The sequence below is a fragment of the Propithecus coquereli genome, unplaced genomic scaffold (assembly GCF_000956105.1).
Source record: "Propithecus coquereli isolate 6110/MARCELLA unplaced genomic scaffold, Pcoq_1.0 Scaffold280, whole genome shotgun sequence".
Taxonomy (NCBI): Eukaryota; Metazoa; Chordata; class Mammalia; order Primates; family Indriidae; genus Propithecus; species Propithecus coquereli.
In genome coordinates, this window is record NW_012148397.1 from 1,727,278 (window position 1) to 1,744,647 (window position 17,370).

At 55.4% G+C, this 17,370-nt stretch overlaps 1 protein-coding gene across 1 annotated transcript in view; it reads left to right on the forward strand.

Annotated features, from left to right (window-relative positions):
* The first annotated feature begins 160 nt into the window (after positions 1–160).
* CMIP (c-Maf inducing protein) overlaps positions 161–17,370 on the forward strand; it is a 230,246-nt gene continuing 213,036 nt past the window's right edge. The window contains exon 1 of the mRNA XM_012648221.1: positions 161–516. Within this exon, the coding sequence (XP_012503675.1) occupies positions 220–516 (297 nt within the window). The 5' untranslated portion in view covers positions 161–219. The remainder of the gene's footprint in view (positions 517–17,370) is intronic.

The following is a 17,370-nucleotide window of genomic DNA, read 5'->3' on the forward strand; positions in this document are numbered from 1 at the left end:
TAGGAGGAAGCGGGAGCCCCGCAGGAAGCGCCCAGGCCGGCCGAGCCCGCCGCACGCGCCGCCCCCGCGGGCAGCGCCCCCTCCTCTGCGGGCGCCCCCAGCCCCACGCCCCCCCACCTTCCCGGGGGGTGGGGGGGTGCGGGCCGCCGGATCCGGGGGCCCCGCCGCCCCAGAAGCCCCGCGCAGCCCCCGCTCCCCGCCCCCCGCCCCGGCGCGGCCATGGATCTGACCAGCAGCTCGGGCGGCGGCGACCCCCGGCAGATTGAGGAGACCAAGCCGCTGCTGGGGGGCGACGTGTCGGCGCCCGAGGGCACGAAGATGGGCGCCGTGCCCTGCCGCCGGGCCCTTCTGCTTTGCAACGGGATGAGGTACAAACTGCTGCAGGAGGGCGACATTCAGGTCTGTGTCATCCGGCACCCGCGGACCTTTCTCAGCAAGATCCTCACCTCGAAATTCCTGAGGCGCTGGGAGCCGCACCACCTAACGCTGGCCGACAACAGCCTGGCGTCCGCCACGGTGAGTCGCTCTGGCGGCTGCACCGCCGCGCGCCCCTCGGGCCGGGCTGCGCCCCCCGGCTGCCCCTCGGCGCTGCACCTGGAGCCCGGGGCCTGTGTGGCGTGGGGGGTGCGGGGGGACGCGGGGAGCCCGGGCGCCCCGCTCCTGGCCTGCTTCCGGGGCTGGATTTGGGCATCTGAAGCCCACACCAGCCCGCGGGGCTCGGGAGAGACCCTCAGAATGCTGGAGACGTGTGGTCCACCCCAGGCTGGGTGTGTGGGGACCTTGTGCCCCGAGCTCTTGTGTTTCTGATGGCGGGGGGCCGTGGGATCGACCCCGGGCTGGGCCCTGATGGTGGTGGGGGTTCCCTCTCTGAAAGCCCGTGGCCCATCTGGATCTGAGCTGGAGGAGAAAACAAAACACGACCCAAAAATTAAAAAAAAAAAGAAAAAGAAAATCAAAACCTCAAAACCCCCAAGCCCCAAGAATTTCCAGAAGCTGGTTCCTTTCTTAGCTTTACCCGTCCTTTCTTCTTTTTCCTTCCTGGGGCTGGCAGGCGAAACTGGGTGCTTCCCTTTCTGAAAATCTCATTCGCACATTGTGGGGTGGAAGTGGAGGGGGAGGGGGCCGTGGGCCTGGAATATCTCCAGGCCGAGGGGGGGTCGGGTTCTCTGTGGAGGCTCGTCGTGGAGCCCTGGTCTCGCATTGTGTGTGGAGCGTGTGTACATACGTGTGTTTTGCTGCTGGAGGTTTTATTTTGTGATTGTTATTGTTTTTAAATATATGGCTGGGACTGGGTCAGCCGGATGAGATGGAGAGGAGAAACCATTGATCTGTTTCTGAAATCAAATCTGCAAATGGTGGCCTTCTTCATACGTGGAGAAAGACAGCAGTGGTGGGGGGTGGGGGTGGCGGGTAGGAGCCTGAACAGGATGCTTTGTGTTTTGAAACAAGGGCAGTTTCAAATACCGCTGGTGGCTTGGGCCTGAGCCTTGCTGTGGGGGTCCCATCCTCTTCGGAGAGGTGGCCGGTCCTCCCCAGAATGTACACGGCCCCCCTAGGGCCACCGTGATCCTGTTTACTAAGCACGTTGGGAGGGGGGCAGAACCCAATGCCTGCCCACACCTGTGCCAAGAAAACCCAGCCAGGAAACAGGGTGTCGCTTACATGGCATGTCACAAACGTGTAGCGTGTGTAGACATTTCCCCAGCATCCGTGTTCCCTTGGCGATGTGTCACAGGCCATGACACATGCTCCGAGGAATGGGGAGGGGGAAAAGTTAGCTGAAGAATCCTACTCTTTGAATCAGCCCCCCAGCCTCCACCCCAGAGCATTGTACACACGAGGACTTTTATTCTGAATTTGGGGTCCAACATGCCTAGAGCACCTATTTATTTTCTCCTTCCTGTGGGCACGTTGGTGCAATGTCTGCAAAGGCTCCTTTCTCGGGGAGGGATTACTGGTTGCCGGGAGGCTGCCCAGTCCCGGTGTCAGGCTGGTGCATGTTCTTCAACCCGTCCCGCGCCACAGGCCTCAGCATTCAGCTTTTCAGTTGATGGAGGGCGAGAGAGCCTCCGAAAATTGGCCAGCACAGAGTGTTTCAGATTCGGGGAGGAACTGGTGACCTCGGCACCTCCCTGCCTGGCATCTGGAGTCCGCAGATGTGGCTTCACCGTTTTCACCTGGCTCAGGGGCACTTTATTGGGCTTTATTTTTGTTCTTCTACATCTCAACATGAAGGGGAATTGGGGAGGGAGAATGGTTGGGAGGGACAGTGACCTGCCGTGGGAAGGACAGGCCGAGGGCCCTTCCCCCCACCCCTGGGAGTTGCCAGCATGAGTCCCCTGCTGCCAATGTCCTCGGTTTTGGGGAAGCCAGCCCTGGAGACCGAGGCCCCCAGCTTACCTCCAGTTGTTCAAGAGGCATGGCTGAGAAGAAGGGAAAGGGGAGGAAGATTTAAGCAACCCCTTGCCCACCGTGGCCAGCCGAGGTGGGTGGCACCTTCTGTAGCTTGGGCCTCTCTGGAGAGCACCTGTGATTTCTAATACTGGGACCGAGGGTTGTCCATGCTCTGGCGTTAGGAAATGTGGAAGAAGGAACTATAAGGAAGTGTCTAATGGGCTGACATAATTCCCTCTCTACTGCCTTTCGTCACCAAGCCCCGAAGGCAGGGGGTGTCCTGAAGTCTTGTATTTCCTCCATGGTGGGCTCTAGAGGGGGCAGGGCTCTCCCTGCCAGGGCCTGTGAGCATGGAGGCGGAGCTGCTCGGGGCGGGCCTGGCTGGAACAGTGGCCTCCAGGGCAGAGGTGGGGTTGGGACTGCCACCAGGGACCTTGTCCCATCATGAGACACCTGGTTGGTGTCCAGGCTCTCAGGGAAGCAAAGGAGCCCCTATGGGGTTTCCCTGAGGCCTGGGCATTATGTAATCTGTCTGCATTTTGTAGTGGGGCCCAAGCACTGTATTGAGAAATATTAGCCCAAATGAAACAAAGGTGAATTGGAGGGCAGTTCACTACAACAGAAACCCTTTGCAACCCTGTGCCTTTGTTGTAGCCCCTGGCCCAGCCTCGAGCTGCCACGTATCAAGTATGTTTCATATAGGGTCAAATCCTATCATGAAATGTGCATTATCCATATTTTAAGCTGTCTACACAGACCAGCTCAAAACCATGTAGTGAATAGCTGGGTAATTGTATGGGCTTCAGGAATAATATACAGAGTGATTGATGTGCATTCAAACCAATAAACAAAACAAATAATCTTTTTTTGCCCAAACCGTCTTTGGCAACTATCTACACTGATCCAGTTAACTGAATTCTAAGAAATTAAGACCAGGCTTCCAGGACCACGGCTGCATCAGGCTGGGTTACAAGCATCCTGGGGCTCGCGCTCCCACCTGGCCGGTGATTTAAGCTGGGTACACCCCTTAGCTTGCACCTCTCTTGGTTCTCTGCTAGGGAGATCCACAAAGGGGTCCGATGCTATGGACTCAGCCTGGGGTCCAGGGACCTGACACCCCTCCAGATTGTCCTAGCCCGAGGAGCCAACTTTGCTTTCTGTGGGATCAGGTCGGAGCTTGCCCTGCCCCTCATCTCCTGGGCCGGTTACTGATTAAATCCTTGCAGAGCCAGCAGTGTGCCTGACATGGCTTGTGGCAGTGGCCAGGGTCGATGCACCCTGTACTTAGAGACTTTGGATCCGGAACGCTGGTAAACAAAGGAGGAAGCACACAGGCGACAGCGACCCGGCTGACGCAGGAGAGGAGATGGGGAAGCGTGGGCCTCTCCCTGGGGGACCTGGACCCCACCTTTCCGAGGAAGGGCCCAGCTGGTCAGGCTGTGGCCTGGATGTGGCGCCTCATTCCCCTTTCACATCCAGACTTCCGGGTCCGTGGCCTCCCTAGCTCTTTGCGGCTGTTGACCCTGGTGTTGGTTGTATCGACAGCCGGGAGTTCTGCACAGGCAGCTGGGTTCAGCAAGACCAGAATCCATTTTGCTATTCTGTCATCCCCGGGTTGAATTTGATCACCTGCTAGACACGTTTGTCTGCTGGCAGAGGGCTTTGTCTGTAGGCTTTGTTTCCCCTGCACCAAAGAAGTACAAATAAGCCACTTACCTTTTATTTCATCTTACTCTTTAAAAAATGCGGCACGTGGTGTTTTAGAATGATGGGTCCAGTCAGAAAAGTCCTTTATTCATTTACCAAACAGGGGTCGGGGCACAGGTGACGGCCAGTTCTTCATTGTCAAGCCATAATTCGTCAATGGCTTGTTTCTAAATTTGCACCACTCTGCTGCTTGATTGAAATGTTTCTGGGCATCTTGTCACGGGTGGCAAAAGAGAAGCCACCTTAATCGTCTTGGGTTTCTTTAGTCTGGTGTTTTCTTGGTGGGGGGTGGTGTCAACCATCTTCTGAACTTGACTTTGTTTAGCAAATGCTTACTGAGCACCTACTGAGTGCTCGTGCACGTGCTGTGCTGGGAGTTGCGCATCCACACGGTTGGTTTCTACTTGAGAACCGAGATCTGTGTCCTCCAGGGCAGTCACAAATCCCATGGGAGCCCATCTGTGTGGTGTGCACGTGTGTTAATTGTTTCTTCATTTCCGTCACATACACCCCTCCCCCGCGGCCCATCCTTCCCGCCTTTGATTTATCTGATGTTTTTCGTGGCAGTTAGTAAACACAAATCTTTCCTTTGCATGCCAATTGTCATAGAAAGATTTTGGAGTATATCTCATTTATTTCCTAGACAACTTGTCTGACTGGAGATGGTAGAGGGGAGGGGTGGAGACAGGAGAGGAGAAAAAGTCGAAATTCTCTGTAGACCGCACACGTGGTCTGCCTTCCCCAGGCTGTAATAAGTAAGCGTGTTTTAAGGAGGGAGTAAGTTTTGATGCTGCCACTTGCCCGGTGTCATCTGAGACGCCCTTCTTGGCCGTGGCGACGTTGTGCCAGCGCAGGGAGAAGGGATCTCTCCACACGTGGCCGTGCTCTCCTCCTAGCTGGTGGTGGAGGCGGCGGGTGCTGCAGGTTGGGTTCCTTGGCCCACGGGTGGCTTGTGTGCCGGCCCCACCAGCTCCTTTGCACCTCACCCAGCAGTGGGAGAGGGCATTTTGGGGACACTGTCCTGGGCAGGGCTCAGGGGGAACCTGGTGGCAGCAGTGTCCTGAAGACAGAGCTGTCTCAGGGCACCTCGCTGCTGGCCTTGGGGTGGCAGGCCGGCCTCTCTTCCAGGCCAGCCAGGGCTGACTTGTCCTAAGGGTACCCAGTTGGTGTTCAGCGGAATGGACATGTGAAATGGTGGAGTTATGCCTTATCTTAAAGGAATAAATGAGATTAAGGGAGGCGGCCAGGCCTAGGGCGTCCCCGCTGTGGGCCAGAACAGACTTGGGCTTTGCTGTCTCATGGCACTGGGTCTGGGTTCCGAGGGTACAGCTCCCTGGCTGTGTGTCTGTCAGCACGTTGCTGACCCTCACTGGGCCTTGCTCTCCATCCGTAGGGCACCTCACGTATAGAGTTGCTGCGAGGATTGGAGATAATTAAATAAGCACCTACTAGTATAGCCAGTAGCACGTAGTAGGGATGGAACAAGTGACCAGCATTCCAATTCCTATTTTCCCAATTGCCCTGATAGAGCTTCGTGAAATTCTGTACAAATGGGAGAGATGATTGCTGTTTAAAGATGGGCAGTCTCCACAAAAGAGTCTCCAGAGATGAACAGTGCATTTGGGAAAGTCAGGGGTATTTAGCAGATTTCATGCATATGAAGGCAATAAAATTGTTGGAGGCAGTTTAAGAAAAATTCCTCAAGGGGCACAGTCTAGTTTCTTTTTAAAAAAAGCAACTTTTTTTGGGGGGGGAAATTAAAACAGTCATGCACGCATCAAATAAATTCAAATAGTACAACAAGGCACATAATGAAAACTAAGCCTTCTCTCTTACTGTACGCCCCCACGGTGGCAAACGCTGCTACCGCTTTCTCTGTGTCCTCGCTGGCCATTCCAGACGTGTACACAAAGCTCTGCGCTGTTGTTCATTCGCCGGGATATTTTGGAGATCATTCTAGATCTGTGCGTGTGCAGCTGCCTTGCTCTTTCTCACTGCTGCGTAGTGTTCCGTGGGAGAGGCGACCGTAGTGACACGAGCAGGCCGTCCCCTGTCGATGGGCGTTCAGGTTAAGCCCAATTTTTTGCTATTTTAAACAAGACACTTTCTATTTTTATTCAGTGGAATTGCTTTTATTTTGATAATTTGGATGTTTTTCCTCTTACTTCTTTGGGAGGCAGAGCTGACCCTCTCTCCGAAGAGGGAAGGGCAGTGTTGCCTGGAGTCATGCTTTGGTCTGGCTAAATGTCACCGGACAAGAAACCCCCCGCAGAGGGTCTGAAGGAACACAGGTGAGCAGGGGGCTCTGGCAAAGACACGCGGCCCTCTCCCCACAGGACAAGGTCTGAGCAGCTCCACCCAAGGGCATCGTTTTTATCCCAGACTTCCTGCTTTCCCCAGGATGGAAGCCAAGCCCCCCGGCCCCAGGGTGGAGAAAGAGAGGAAGTGAAAATTTCTCTTCCTCGCTCTGGCTGTGGATATGAGCCACCCGGTGTATTCAACAGGCACTGAGGGAGGCTGAGTGCATTTTGAAAGGAAGCTTCGCTTACATCAGCAGAGCCCGAAGTAAAGGGTGATGAGGCGCGCGTGCACGTGAGGAGGTGTTTGCTGCGTGTATGAGGCAAAGCGGACGGCAGAGAAAACGTTTCTGGTGCTGAAATTGTCTTCTGTCTTCAGGAGCCATTTCCGTGCCCCTACCACGTGCGAAATGTTTGTCCTGATGTTTGGGGCGTGCAGTGGGGTTGCAGGAGGGGGACACAGTCAGACCCAGTGCAGTGGTGTAGCGAGGACCTAGGCTTTGAAATCAGGCAGGCAAGCTTGAATCCTGCCCCTGCAGCTTCCCAGCTGGCGACCTTAGGCAGGTCACCGGACCTCCGTCCTTGTCTGTAAAGTGAGGATCTCGGGGACTTCTTTTAGCACTGGAGTCAGGGGTGAGGGAGGTAAGGCATGGCCGCTCATTCGGGCCCTCATTCAACAGATAGATATCGCGGTGCCAGGCACCTGGAAGAAACCGAGACCCTGCCCTGGCGGAGCCTGCGTTGGTAGGGCTGAGTGACAGACAGCAAACAACTGAGCAAGTAAATATAAAATCTGTGACGGGGAGAGTCAGGCTCAGTGGCTTGTGTCTGTAATCCCAGCAACCCGGGAGGCTGAGCGGGACGATCGCTGGAGGCCAGGGGTTCAAGAGCAGCTGGGGCAACATTGCCAGACCCTGTCTCTTAAAAAAAAAAAAAAAATTAGCTAGCAAGGTGGTTGGGCAGTGGGAGGATCGCTTCAGCCCAGGAGTCCGAGGCTGCAGTGAGCTGTGATCACGCCAGTGCACTTCAGCCTGGTGACAGAGTGAGACCCTGCCTATATTAAAAAAATCTGTGAGGGGGTCTTGGGGAAAACAAAGGAGGCAGGTGGGCAGGGGTAGCGGGAGGTGGGGACCGGGAGCTGCTGCTGTGCCAGGTGGGCGGGGAAGGAGTGATGTCGATGTCTGGGGGAAGAGCACTCCAGGCTGGGGGAACAGCAAGTGTAAAGACCCTGCGGCTGGATCCCACTTAGACAAGGCCCAGCAAAGTGGCTGGTACCTGTGAGTGCTCCATGTCAGTTTCCTCCTCCCGTTCTCCAGGAGCTGTTAGCATCTATTAAAAAAATGTGTGATCACCTAGACTGTGCTCAGTGCTGGGCACACAGGTAGCACCTTGCCCCATAAATCTTCCATTCTAGTGCTTTTGTTGTATGTTTTTTCTTTCTTTTTTTTTTTGAAACCTGGCTCCCTCCCAATGAATAATGAAGAATAGCTTTGTAGCAGTGCTTTAAGAGACTCTTAAATTACAAAACCCAGCAAAACTTTAAAAAACTAGCTCCCTTTGTCCATAAGTAGGTTCCAAGGATCCTAGGATCTAGAACACACTAAACATCTAGCTCACTTCTGGCTTTGCCGGCGGGCACGGGGTGAGGGGAAGCGCGTTGCCCAAAGACCCTTACAGATGACTCAGCAGCCCATCTGGGATTCAGACCCAGACTCTGCCTTCCACGCTCCCCTGTGTTCGAGGCTCTGCTGCTTCGAAGCCATCATCAGAAATAATGGGATGGAGGAAGCCACTAAACTGATTAGGCTGGCTGGGCTCCGTTTGGAGGGGAGCAGATGATCTGCATTCCCCAGTCCCTGAGTGGGTGGAAGTAGAGGAATCAGACAGGGAAACAGGCTTCCCGTGGGCAGGGCTGGCTGGGTCCAGCTCAGGTGTGGTCATCTGGAGAGGGAGAATGACACCAGAACTCCTGCTGGCTTCTTTGGGCGTCCTGGCCCAGGCCCGGGCTCCGCAGAGGTCCAGTGGAGCTGGAACTTAGAGCCCACAGTCCAGGCAGACCAGGCCCGGCTTCCCTGCCTGCCATTTTGGCTCTGTCTGGCCCGGTGAGTCCATCGCGGGTGCTAGTGTAAGACGCGGCGGGGAAGTGGAACCGTGGGTGCGGAAGGGGTTGTACGTTAGCCAGGGGGGCAGGCCGCTGTGACAAACAGCTCCACATCTGGGTGGCTTCCTGTGGCTCAGTTCTTGCTCACGCCGCTATCCAGTGTGGTCTCCAGTGAGGTTTTGCCTCACTTGATCATGTGGGTACTCGGGTACCTTCGTCTGTGTCATGGCTCTGCCGTCCTCCGGGTCCTCCGTTTGGGGGATGGGGAAAGAGAGTGAGCCCCACAGACAAGCGGTTTGTAGGTCTGGCCAAATCGATGGGCCCAAACTCAGACATGTGGCCACACCCGAGTGCGGGGGGCCTGGGAAATGTACTTCAGACGTGTGTCCAGGAGGAAGAGGAGACCGCGGAAGTGATGGCTGCTCCCACCCCAGGGCCCCCAGGATCCTTGGGACGCGGCAGTGGGCCTTGAGCTCCCCAAGGTACAAAGAGGAGAAGTGCTTCCCTGGAAAGGACATGCAGACGACGTGGTCTCCTCCAGTGCCTGGGCCTGAGGTTGGCGACGGGTCTGCAAAACTGCAGTCTTCCCTGGTGGGGAGTAAAGTAGGATAAGCAAATCTGTTGTAAGAGGTGGACCTACACATTCTTGATCCCAAAGACATTTATTGTATACCTATTGTGTGTCAGGCACAGTGCTCATTTAATTTTCATGGCAGTCCTGTGGGCTTGTTACTATTATCCCCATTTTAGAGATGCTATAATGGGGACTCAGATGAGGAGAACTGGGAAGAGGAAGAGTTGAGAGTCAAAGCCAGGTCTGTCCTCATGCGTGTGCGTGTGTATGTCCCTCAGTGTGTGCACCTGTTGGATACACGTAAAATTGTTGCAGCCTCCTGGAGCAGCATCTTGGTTAGAAATAAGTGGGCTTATCCATTTAGGGTTTGCCAAGGTTTGGCAGAAATTCCCTGGTGAATTTGTCAGTAGGTTCAGGGAACTGCCGTTAGAAAGTGAATGTCAAGTAGTTGTAGAGGGTCAGCATCCGGTGCTGAGTTTATAAATTGAGCACCGGATACCGTGTGCGCAGAATGAATGTTCCCAGGTGCTGCGCTTGGGAAGTCAGACATACTCCTCCTTCCCAAAGGGATGCAGTTGAATGGACCTGTATTATTAATACAGTTATACACTACAGAGCAAAGCACAGGCCCTTAGAGAGGGTTACGTCCTGTCCTGCTGTTTGGAGGGAGGAATGGAAGCTGTCACAGGGATGGGTGGTTTCAGGGAGGGTTTCTTCGTGGGAGAGATCCGACAGAGGTGGGATTGAGACTGATGGACGAGGGGTGCGGGGGATGGGCAGAGGCCACAGTGGGCAAAGGGACAGGCCGGAGCAGCGGGGCACGCTCTGGGAGGTGGGCACCGTAAGAGAGTGTAGGAGTTGAAGACCGAGGTTGGGTCGCCTCCTAGAGCAGAGTCTGCCGGCGCACGGTGATGAAGGCTGCATTCCCAGAGCACGTCCAGGCGGATGGTGGTTTATGACGTAGAGGGACTGAGGACTAGCCAGCCAGCCGGGAGCCCGGGATGCCACTGAGTGGAAGCTTTAGGGGTACAGGGATCTCTGAGTCACCAGGGCCAGGCAGTTAGTCACAGTAGTGACCATGCAGCGGCCACTCACGTGTGATTAGCGTTTCCTTTTACCAGGCGCTGCGCTAGGCGGGTCGTACCAGCGATCCGTATAACCCAATAAGGCACTGCTCCTCTCTCCATTTCACAGATGAGGAAACTGAGGCAGTGGCTCTCAGCAGACGTTCTTTGCATGAATGAATGGATGAATGAATGAACAACCTGCCTGGGTGGGAGGGCAGGGCAGCACACAGTCACATCTCTGCCCTCCCTTCCCTGCGACCCTGTGCGCCTCTGGCCCTCCCTACGACGGTGTGTCGCTCTGCCGCCTTCCTCCAGGGCTGCTCTCCAGGGCTGCCCTCCAGGAAGGAGGGTGTGTGTATAGTGTCCCCACTGTGTTGCCCAGCACGTGCTGCGCACGGCCAGCTCGGTGTGGACGCCGGCCCCAGGGTTCCTGGCCCACCTCCACAGCCCATGAAGAGTGACAGCGATAGTGCCAGGCTGCTGGGCTCCGCCTGGTGAGGTCCTGGGGGGCTCTCCGCCTCTGGTGCTCCCTGAGTCCCAGGCCTGAGGCCTCTACTTTGAGCTTCGGCTCACAGGGCTCCCCTTCCTGAACCTTCCCTGCCTGGAGGCCCAGCCCCTCCCTGGGCTCTCGGGAAGGTGGTTCCATTGGGCTACAGCCTAGGCCAGGGGGATGGTTGGGCCCCTCCTGGGTGACACAGGAGTGGTGCTCTGCTTCGTGTCTGCAGTGGCGGAAGTGCAGTGGGCTCACGGGGACTGCCCCGTTGGAAATGGGGACAATGACATGCTGACATCTGTCTGTTGCTCCGGTTTCATGACCTTGTGACTGAGCCTTGCTCCAGGGGTGGGAAAGTGAAAGAGCTTGACCTGCCCAGCAGGCCCACGCTCCTGGGCTTGGGGAGCCCAGCAGGGCCAGCCAGAGGCCGGAGCCAGATATATGTGGTCTGAGGTGGAGTGGAGGTGACTGCGGGACAGTAAGGATCGTTCCCTCCAACCGTCTCGACTCCCTTAGCCACACTGGGCGCCTAATCCTCATTTCAGCCCCATGGGGGGGAGGGAAACTGAGACCCTGACGGTTTAAAGCTTATATGACTGGGACGCAGGCGACCTGGCTCCAGAGTCACGATGTGTCCTTGGCGGAGTCTGAGTGCAGGAGCCCTGGCAGCAGGGGCTGAATCACCAGCCAGGCGGCAGTAACAGCAGCTCACACTTACACAGCACTGTTCTGAGCCCTTTGTGCAGGTGAGCTCTCATTCAATCCTTGTGACCCTCCTGTGAAGTGGTGCTGTCATTGTCCCCATTTTACAGATGAGCAAACTGAGGCTCCGAGAGGTGAGGTCACTACTTACTCAGCTTGTAACGGTGGAGCCAGGATTTGAACCCTGGCTGTCTGGCTCCAGAGTATCACTGTGTGTGGCCAGTGAGCAGGGCTTCAGTGCTCAGAGCAGAGTGTCAGAAAGGCCCAGGTGGCCCAGCTGGTTCCGTGCCGAGAGGAGGGCCTTGCAGAAGAGCGAGCATGTGGACAGAACAGAGGGATCTTCCCTGTGTGAGGTGGGGCCTCTCCCCTCCAGGGAGCTTCCTGGGACGCAGCAGCATGTCGCGTGGCATCTTCCTGCAGATCCGTTTCTGAAAGAGCCGTGGCAGAAGTTTGCTTCTCCTCTGCCCCTCGTTAGTCTCGGGGTAGTCAGCTCAGCCCTTGGAGCCTCAGCTTCCTCAGCCGAGATGGCCTGACCCGGAGGGGCCGCTCTGACGGAGCTGGCTGTGATGGCTCGACCGCAGCGAGCGTGCAGTCCGAAGTCCACTGCGCAGTGGCCGCCCTGCCCTGCCTGCCGTCCGGCCCAGCTCTCCCACGCCTCGGAGCTTTGGCACACACCTCTCCTTTCTGCTGGGAACTCCGGTTCCCCCACCCCGCCCCCTTGGCCTTCCAGGGCCACCTTCCCCGGTTGGAGCCAAGGCCCGCCCCCCTGCAGCGCAGCCCTTCCCCAGCTCGCGGCCCAGGGGAGGCTTTGCCTGTCCGGCTCCGTGAGTCGCCTCCCCACTTGTAGAAACAAAACTAAAATGATCACACAGGGATGATAACGGACGATCTTATAAAAAATAAAGAAGGAAAAAAATTCTCCCAGAATCCCACCCCCGGAAATCACCCGTGGTAGCATATGACACACGTGCTCGCAGGGAGCAGGATTGGGTCTTATCTGGGTAGGTCTCGGCTCACCAGATCCCCCGACAGTTGTGACAACCCACAACATGTAAAAAGCAGACGTTGCCCCATGTCCCCGGGGGGCCACGTCGCCCTGGCTGAGGACCACTGTGTTCTTCGTTTAATTGTCACACCCGCCCCATGAGGTCCGGTTTTCTGGAGTGGGCACAGGCTGCCTGGGCTGCTGCTCCGCCCTGCCCTGCAGTCGCCTGTCTCTCCAGAACTGGCCCAGAGGGGCCCTGAGGGGCTGTGTGGGGGCTGCAGGGGCCCCAGCCCATGTTAGCACCGTGTGGGGCCAAGAGCTGGTAGTCCGTGACACCCCAGGCCCCCAGAAGGAAATCCCGCCTGGCCTGGCCGGGGTGTAAGCAAGCTCCCCCACCTTTGATCCCTCCCAGCTGACCCCCCCTCCCCCACTGTCCCTGCCTTTACCCTGATGACTCAGGACTTCAGAGATCTGGGTTGTTGAAAAGGGGAATTGCATCATGCCAATAAAAAAGAGAGAGAGGAAAATTAGCATTAGAAAGTTTGGGTGTAAGGAAAATGAGTTTGAAACCTGCTTCTTGCATCCTGTCATCCTGTCTCAATGGAAGCAGGTGTTTTGTGGGGAGGGTTGGGGGGTGGAGAGGAGAGGGAGTGGCTGGAATAAGGAAACTACTACTTGGTGCTTCTGAAAAGGCCTGTGTCTGCTTGACCCAGGCCCCACCCAAGGCCCTGCAGTGAGTCCCTCTGCTTTTTGGAGCTAAATAAACCCCATCACTAGAAAAGATAATAAAAGGGAAGGTTCTGGAGTTGTGGGTGGGTCCTGCCAGCAGTTTTGGTGAAGGGCTAGGGGGTCTTGGGCCAGGGAGAATTGCAAAGACGTGCAGTCTGGAGGCTCTTCTGATGCCCCTAGTGGTAAGCAGGGTGCCCTCTGGCCAGCACAGCCCTTGTAGGGGGCATGGCCAGGTGAGCTGATCTCAGCCCCCACCACCCCCAGCTGGGGCTCCTGTGTGGGGCCCACCCTGCCCAGCCAACCTGAGCAGCCTCGAAGGGGTCTGCCCGGCCGATCAGGGAGCAGGAAGCACCCTGCCTCCACTTAGAAACCCGAACAGTGTCTCTCTGCTGTGTCCTGGCGGGAGCTGGAAGCCTTAAAGACCCTGCCTGCCCAGGTCAGTCCTTCCCTAAAAGGGGACACTCGTTGGACAAGGTGGTCAAGAGTGCTGGCCAGTGTCTGTTGAAACCAGACATTTCACGCGAGGCCATTTCATCAGGGGTGTGATCCAGCTCTCGGTTTCCTCCTCTGAAAGCGAGGAGGGGAGAACGCGAGTAGCCACCCTCCCAGGTTGTCCTGAGAATAAAGGAGACGACAGATGGAAAGTGCTTAGCAGCGTGTGGACGTATGGCAAGTGCTTGCGAAACGTTGGCTGCTGCCACCACCATCAACGCCATTATCATCGTGGCTACCGCTTCTGCGCGCGCCTGGTTCCCGCAGGACTGTGAACTTGAAAGCAGGGTTGGGTCCAGTGATGCAGGAATAGCTGGTGTCAGTACAGTCCTTTCAGTGCCTATAGTGGGTAGGGGACCTCAGGGCCACAGGCCGTGAAGGGACAGAAAAGTCTCACGATTTTCTTGGAAATGCTTGCCCTGTCTGGTGACCTTGGGGTCAACGGAAGCTCCTCCAGGGTGTGCCCGTGACCCCTCGCTATGACCCCAGGCACCGGAATCGGGACTGGGCCCCCAGCCCCTGTCCTAACCCCAGCCCCCAAGTTCCCGACCTGAGTGAGATGGAAACCCTCTGTCGGGAGGATTAAGACATTATTGGTGGTTTTCACCTCAGCTTTCAGCAGCAGTGCTTGGGAAATAAGATTTTGATCTCGGAAAATATGATTTAAAAACAGAATTGAAAGTCGCTTTTATTTTCTAAACGATATTGCCCCTGACACATGCACTGCATCCGGCCGGTGGCCTCGGTCTGAGCGCACCCAGGGGAAGTGCTTGCAGCCGTTTCAGAGACCTGCACCCCAGAGTGGGCTTTCTGCCTTTAATCCCCCACTTAGGCCTGCGACGGCCAGGGCCCCTGCTTTAGACAGAGCCTGGGAAGCAGCCCCTTTCTTTTGGGACAGCTCGCTGTGTCACCTCAGCCTTGCTCACACTGTCAGGAGGTGACCTGGTTTACCCTGCTGCCAGGTAAAAGGGTTTCTTCCTCCCAGCCCTGCTCGGCCCACTTTGGAGGGCCGCAGACCAGCCCATCGGCGGAGACAGCTTCTGGAGCTCTGAGTCCAGTCCTTTGCCCCCCTCCCAGTGTTCCCTGCAGCGGGGGAGGGAAGCTCCTTGTCTTCCTGTTGGATGCGGCCCCACTGTGGAGCGTTCTGAGAGGGGGGGTCTGGCTCCCCTGGCCACCCCAGGGTCAGCACAGGGTCCTGTGTGTCTCCCTTTGCCTCGGGACGTCCTTTCCCCTCACTGCCCTGGAAACCCCGCCCTCATTCTGTACTGCCCTGTGCCAGCAGGCGTTGAGCCCCTCTGGCTTCCCGGTGGGTCTGGCCAGTGCAGAGCCTGCGGGGATGGCGGGAGGAGGAGAGTGAGTGGGGACATTTATTCCCATGGCTTGCCATGGGTGGGCATCATCTCTCAGCCATGCCTGCTGTCATGTCACCCCTTCTACCCAGGTGTCTGTAGCTGTGCCTTCCCCTGTCCTATTGGGCCTAAGGGTAGGAACACATGGGGAGAAAGGGGGTGACCAGCTGCCCTGGCTTGCCCAGGACTGCCCCAGGTTTTTGCACCAAGGGTCCTGTGTCCCGGGAAGCCTCTCAGTCCCAGGCAAACTGAGACAGTTGGTCACCCTAGGTAGAAAAAACATCTCTTGCACTTTTCCCTATACTCCGCCTTATACGGAGTATACAATATACAATATACACCTTAGTATATTGTCCTTTTGTTAAAATTTCCTCAAATTGCACCATTTCGTGCCTGCCATCTGTTTCCTCCCAGGACCCTGGCTGATAGACCAGGAGCTCAAGGAGAATGGAGTTGTTTTCAGAGCCTCCTCCCTTTAGAGTGCATAGTAGCCAAATGGGCGTAGTGCTAAACATGGGAAGAAGAGATGGATCTCTTGCACTTGGACTCTTCTCTAAAAATGTCGCCCTTTGAAGAAAAATGGTGATGTTCATGATGATTATGGCCCTTTGTTTGCCCACTTATTATGGGCTTGCTGTTAAGAACTTTGATGCACTATCGTGTTTAATCATTATGCCAGTCCTATGAAGTTTTTCTAGGTTGAAGGAAACTGAGGCTTAGAGAGGGGAGGTCATTTGCCAAGGCAAGAGGTCCAGCCGGGTCCAGCCAGGGTTTGAACCCAGGTGGAGCTCCCTGCGAGGTTACCACGCTCACCGATGAAGTATTTTACAACCAAGGCCAAGCCAGACCAAACCCACGCTTTTGCAGCTTCTGGCATGCATTGGGTGTCTTGCGTGTGCGGGCAGTGGGTCCGATGTTTCCCCTTCCTCCCGTGTCGCAGGCCTGTGTGCACGGGGCACGGTAGGACTGGCTGGGCCGCCAGTTTGTCTTGGCCAAATTCAGCTAATGGTCCGTGTTGGAAAATGTTAGTCAATTTTTCCTTTTCCATTTACCCCTTCCCCCCTTTTAATTTTTATAATTAGAATCAAAGCCAGCCAAGGTTGCAAGGGAACCTGCAGGTCACCTAGCTCTGGGATGGCAAATACAGACACATGCTGCTACTCCTCATTGCCTCGCCCACGGTAGACACTGCCAGTTGATCCTGGCATAGTCAGTCTTCCCAGCGTGCCCAGAGACAGCCATTACCAATCAATTCTTGTTGGCGTGCAATGGGAAGCTCTTTGCCATTCCTGACGTAGTCCAGCCTCTCGCACTGCCCAGATTAGGAACGTGAGGCCTAGAGTAGTTAACGGTCCCTCGGGGGCCACTGGGGATGTGGAGCCTTCTCCACACCGGGGTGCTTGCTCTTAAGAGATGACTTTGGGTTAAAAGTCTGATGTTTAGGGTAGAGCTTGAGCCCATCCTTTGAAGTGGGGAATCACAAGAATGGAAAAACAAGCACCACATGTACTCGCCATCAAACTGGTACTAACTGATCAACGCTAAGGTACTCACATGGTAGTAGTAGTCACTGGGTGCCAGTCAGGTGGTGGGGGGTGGGTAAACTCACAACTAGTGAAGGCGGGTTGCACTGTATGGGGGAAGGGCACGCTTGTAGCCCTGGCTTGGGCGAGGCAAAGGCATTATATGTAACCAAAATGTTTGTACCCCCATAATATTCTGAAATAAAAAAAAAACAAAGTCTGATGTTTAAACGAAATGTGGCAAGGACCTGGGTTTTGCATAGTAGGTTAAAATCCCAGTTCTGCCTCTTACTGGTTGTAACATTGGGCAGATTGCGGACTTCTTTGGGCCTCATCTTTGAAACTGGAAATTACAATTCCTGCATTTTATGATTATGAGAATGAGTGACATGGTATATTTATCTAACATTCAGCAGGTATTTACTGAGTGTCGAGTATGTATGTGCTGGGCACTGTTCTAGGTGTCACACTGGCAGTGAGCTATGTAGACGCAGCCCCTGCCTGCATGGAGCTGGCTGCCCTCATGAGGACGAGGCTAGTCTTCCTTCCTCTCTCTTGGAAACCTATGCAACCGTGTTGTGATCATTATCTTTTAACTTCTCTTATGTCATATCCACTTAACTTGTGGCCCATTTATGTGTCACCTGACTTGCTTTGGGACATGATTTACTTTTTCTTTCATTCCTGGTCTTGTTTGCATCCTTATGTCGGGATGGATGGTCAGTGAACCAATTTGTCAGTCACAAAGAATAGAAATGACAGAATCTTCCCCACCGAGTGGATGTTCCGGGACACTGGGTCTAGACTTCGGTGAGCGACATAGCTCCTTTTGAAAATTTGCTGAAAGCTGCGGATCCTTCTGCTGGCAAAATGGGAAGATGGCAGGCTTGTAAAATTTAGCATCTGTATGTTTTTTAGCATCTGTGATATAGGCATTCTTAGGGATTCATGGAGACC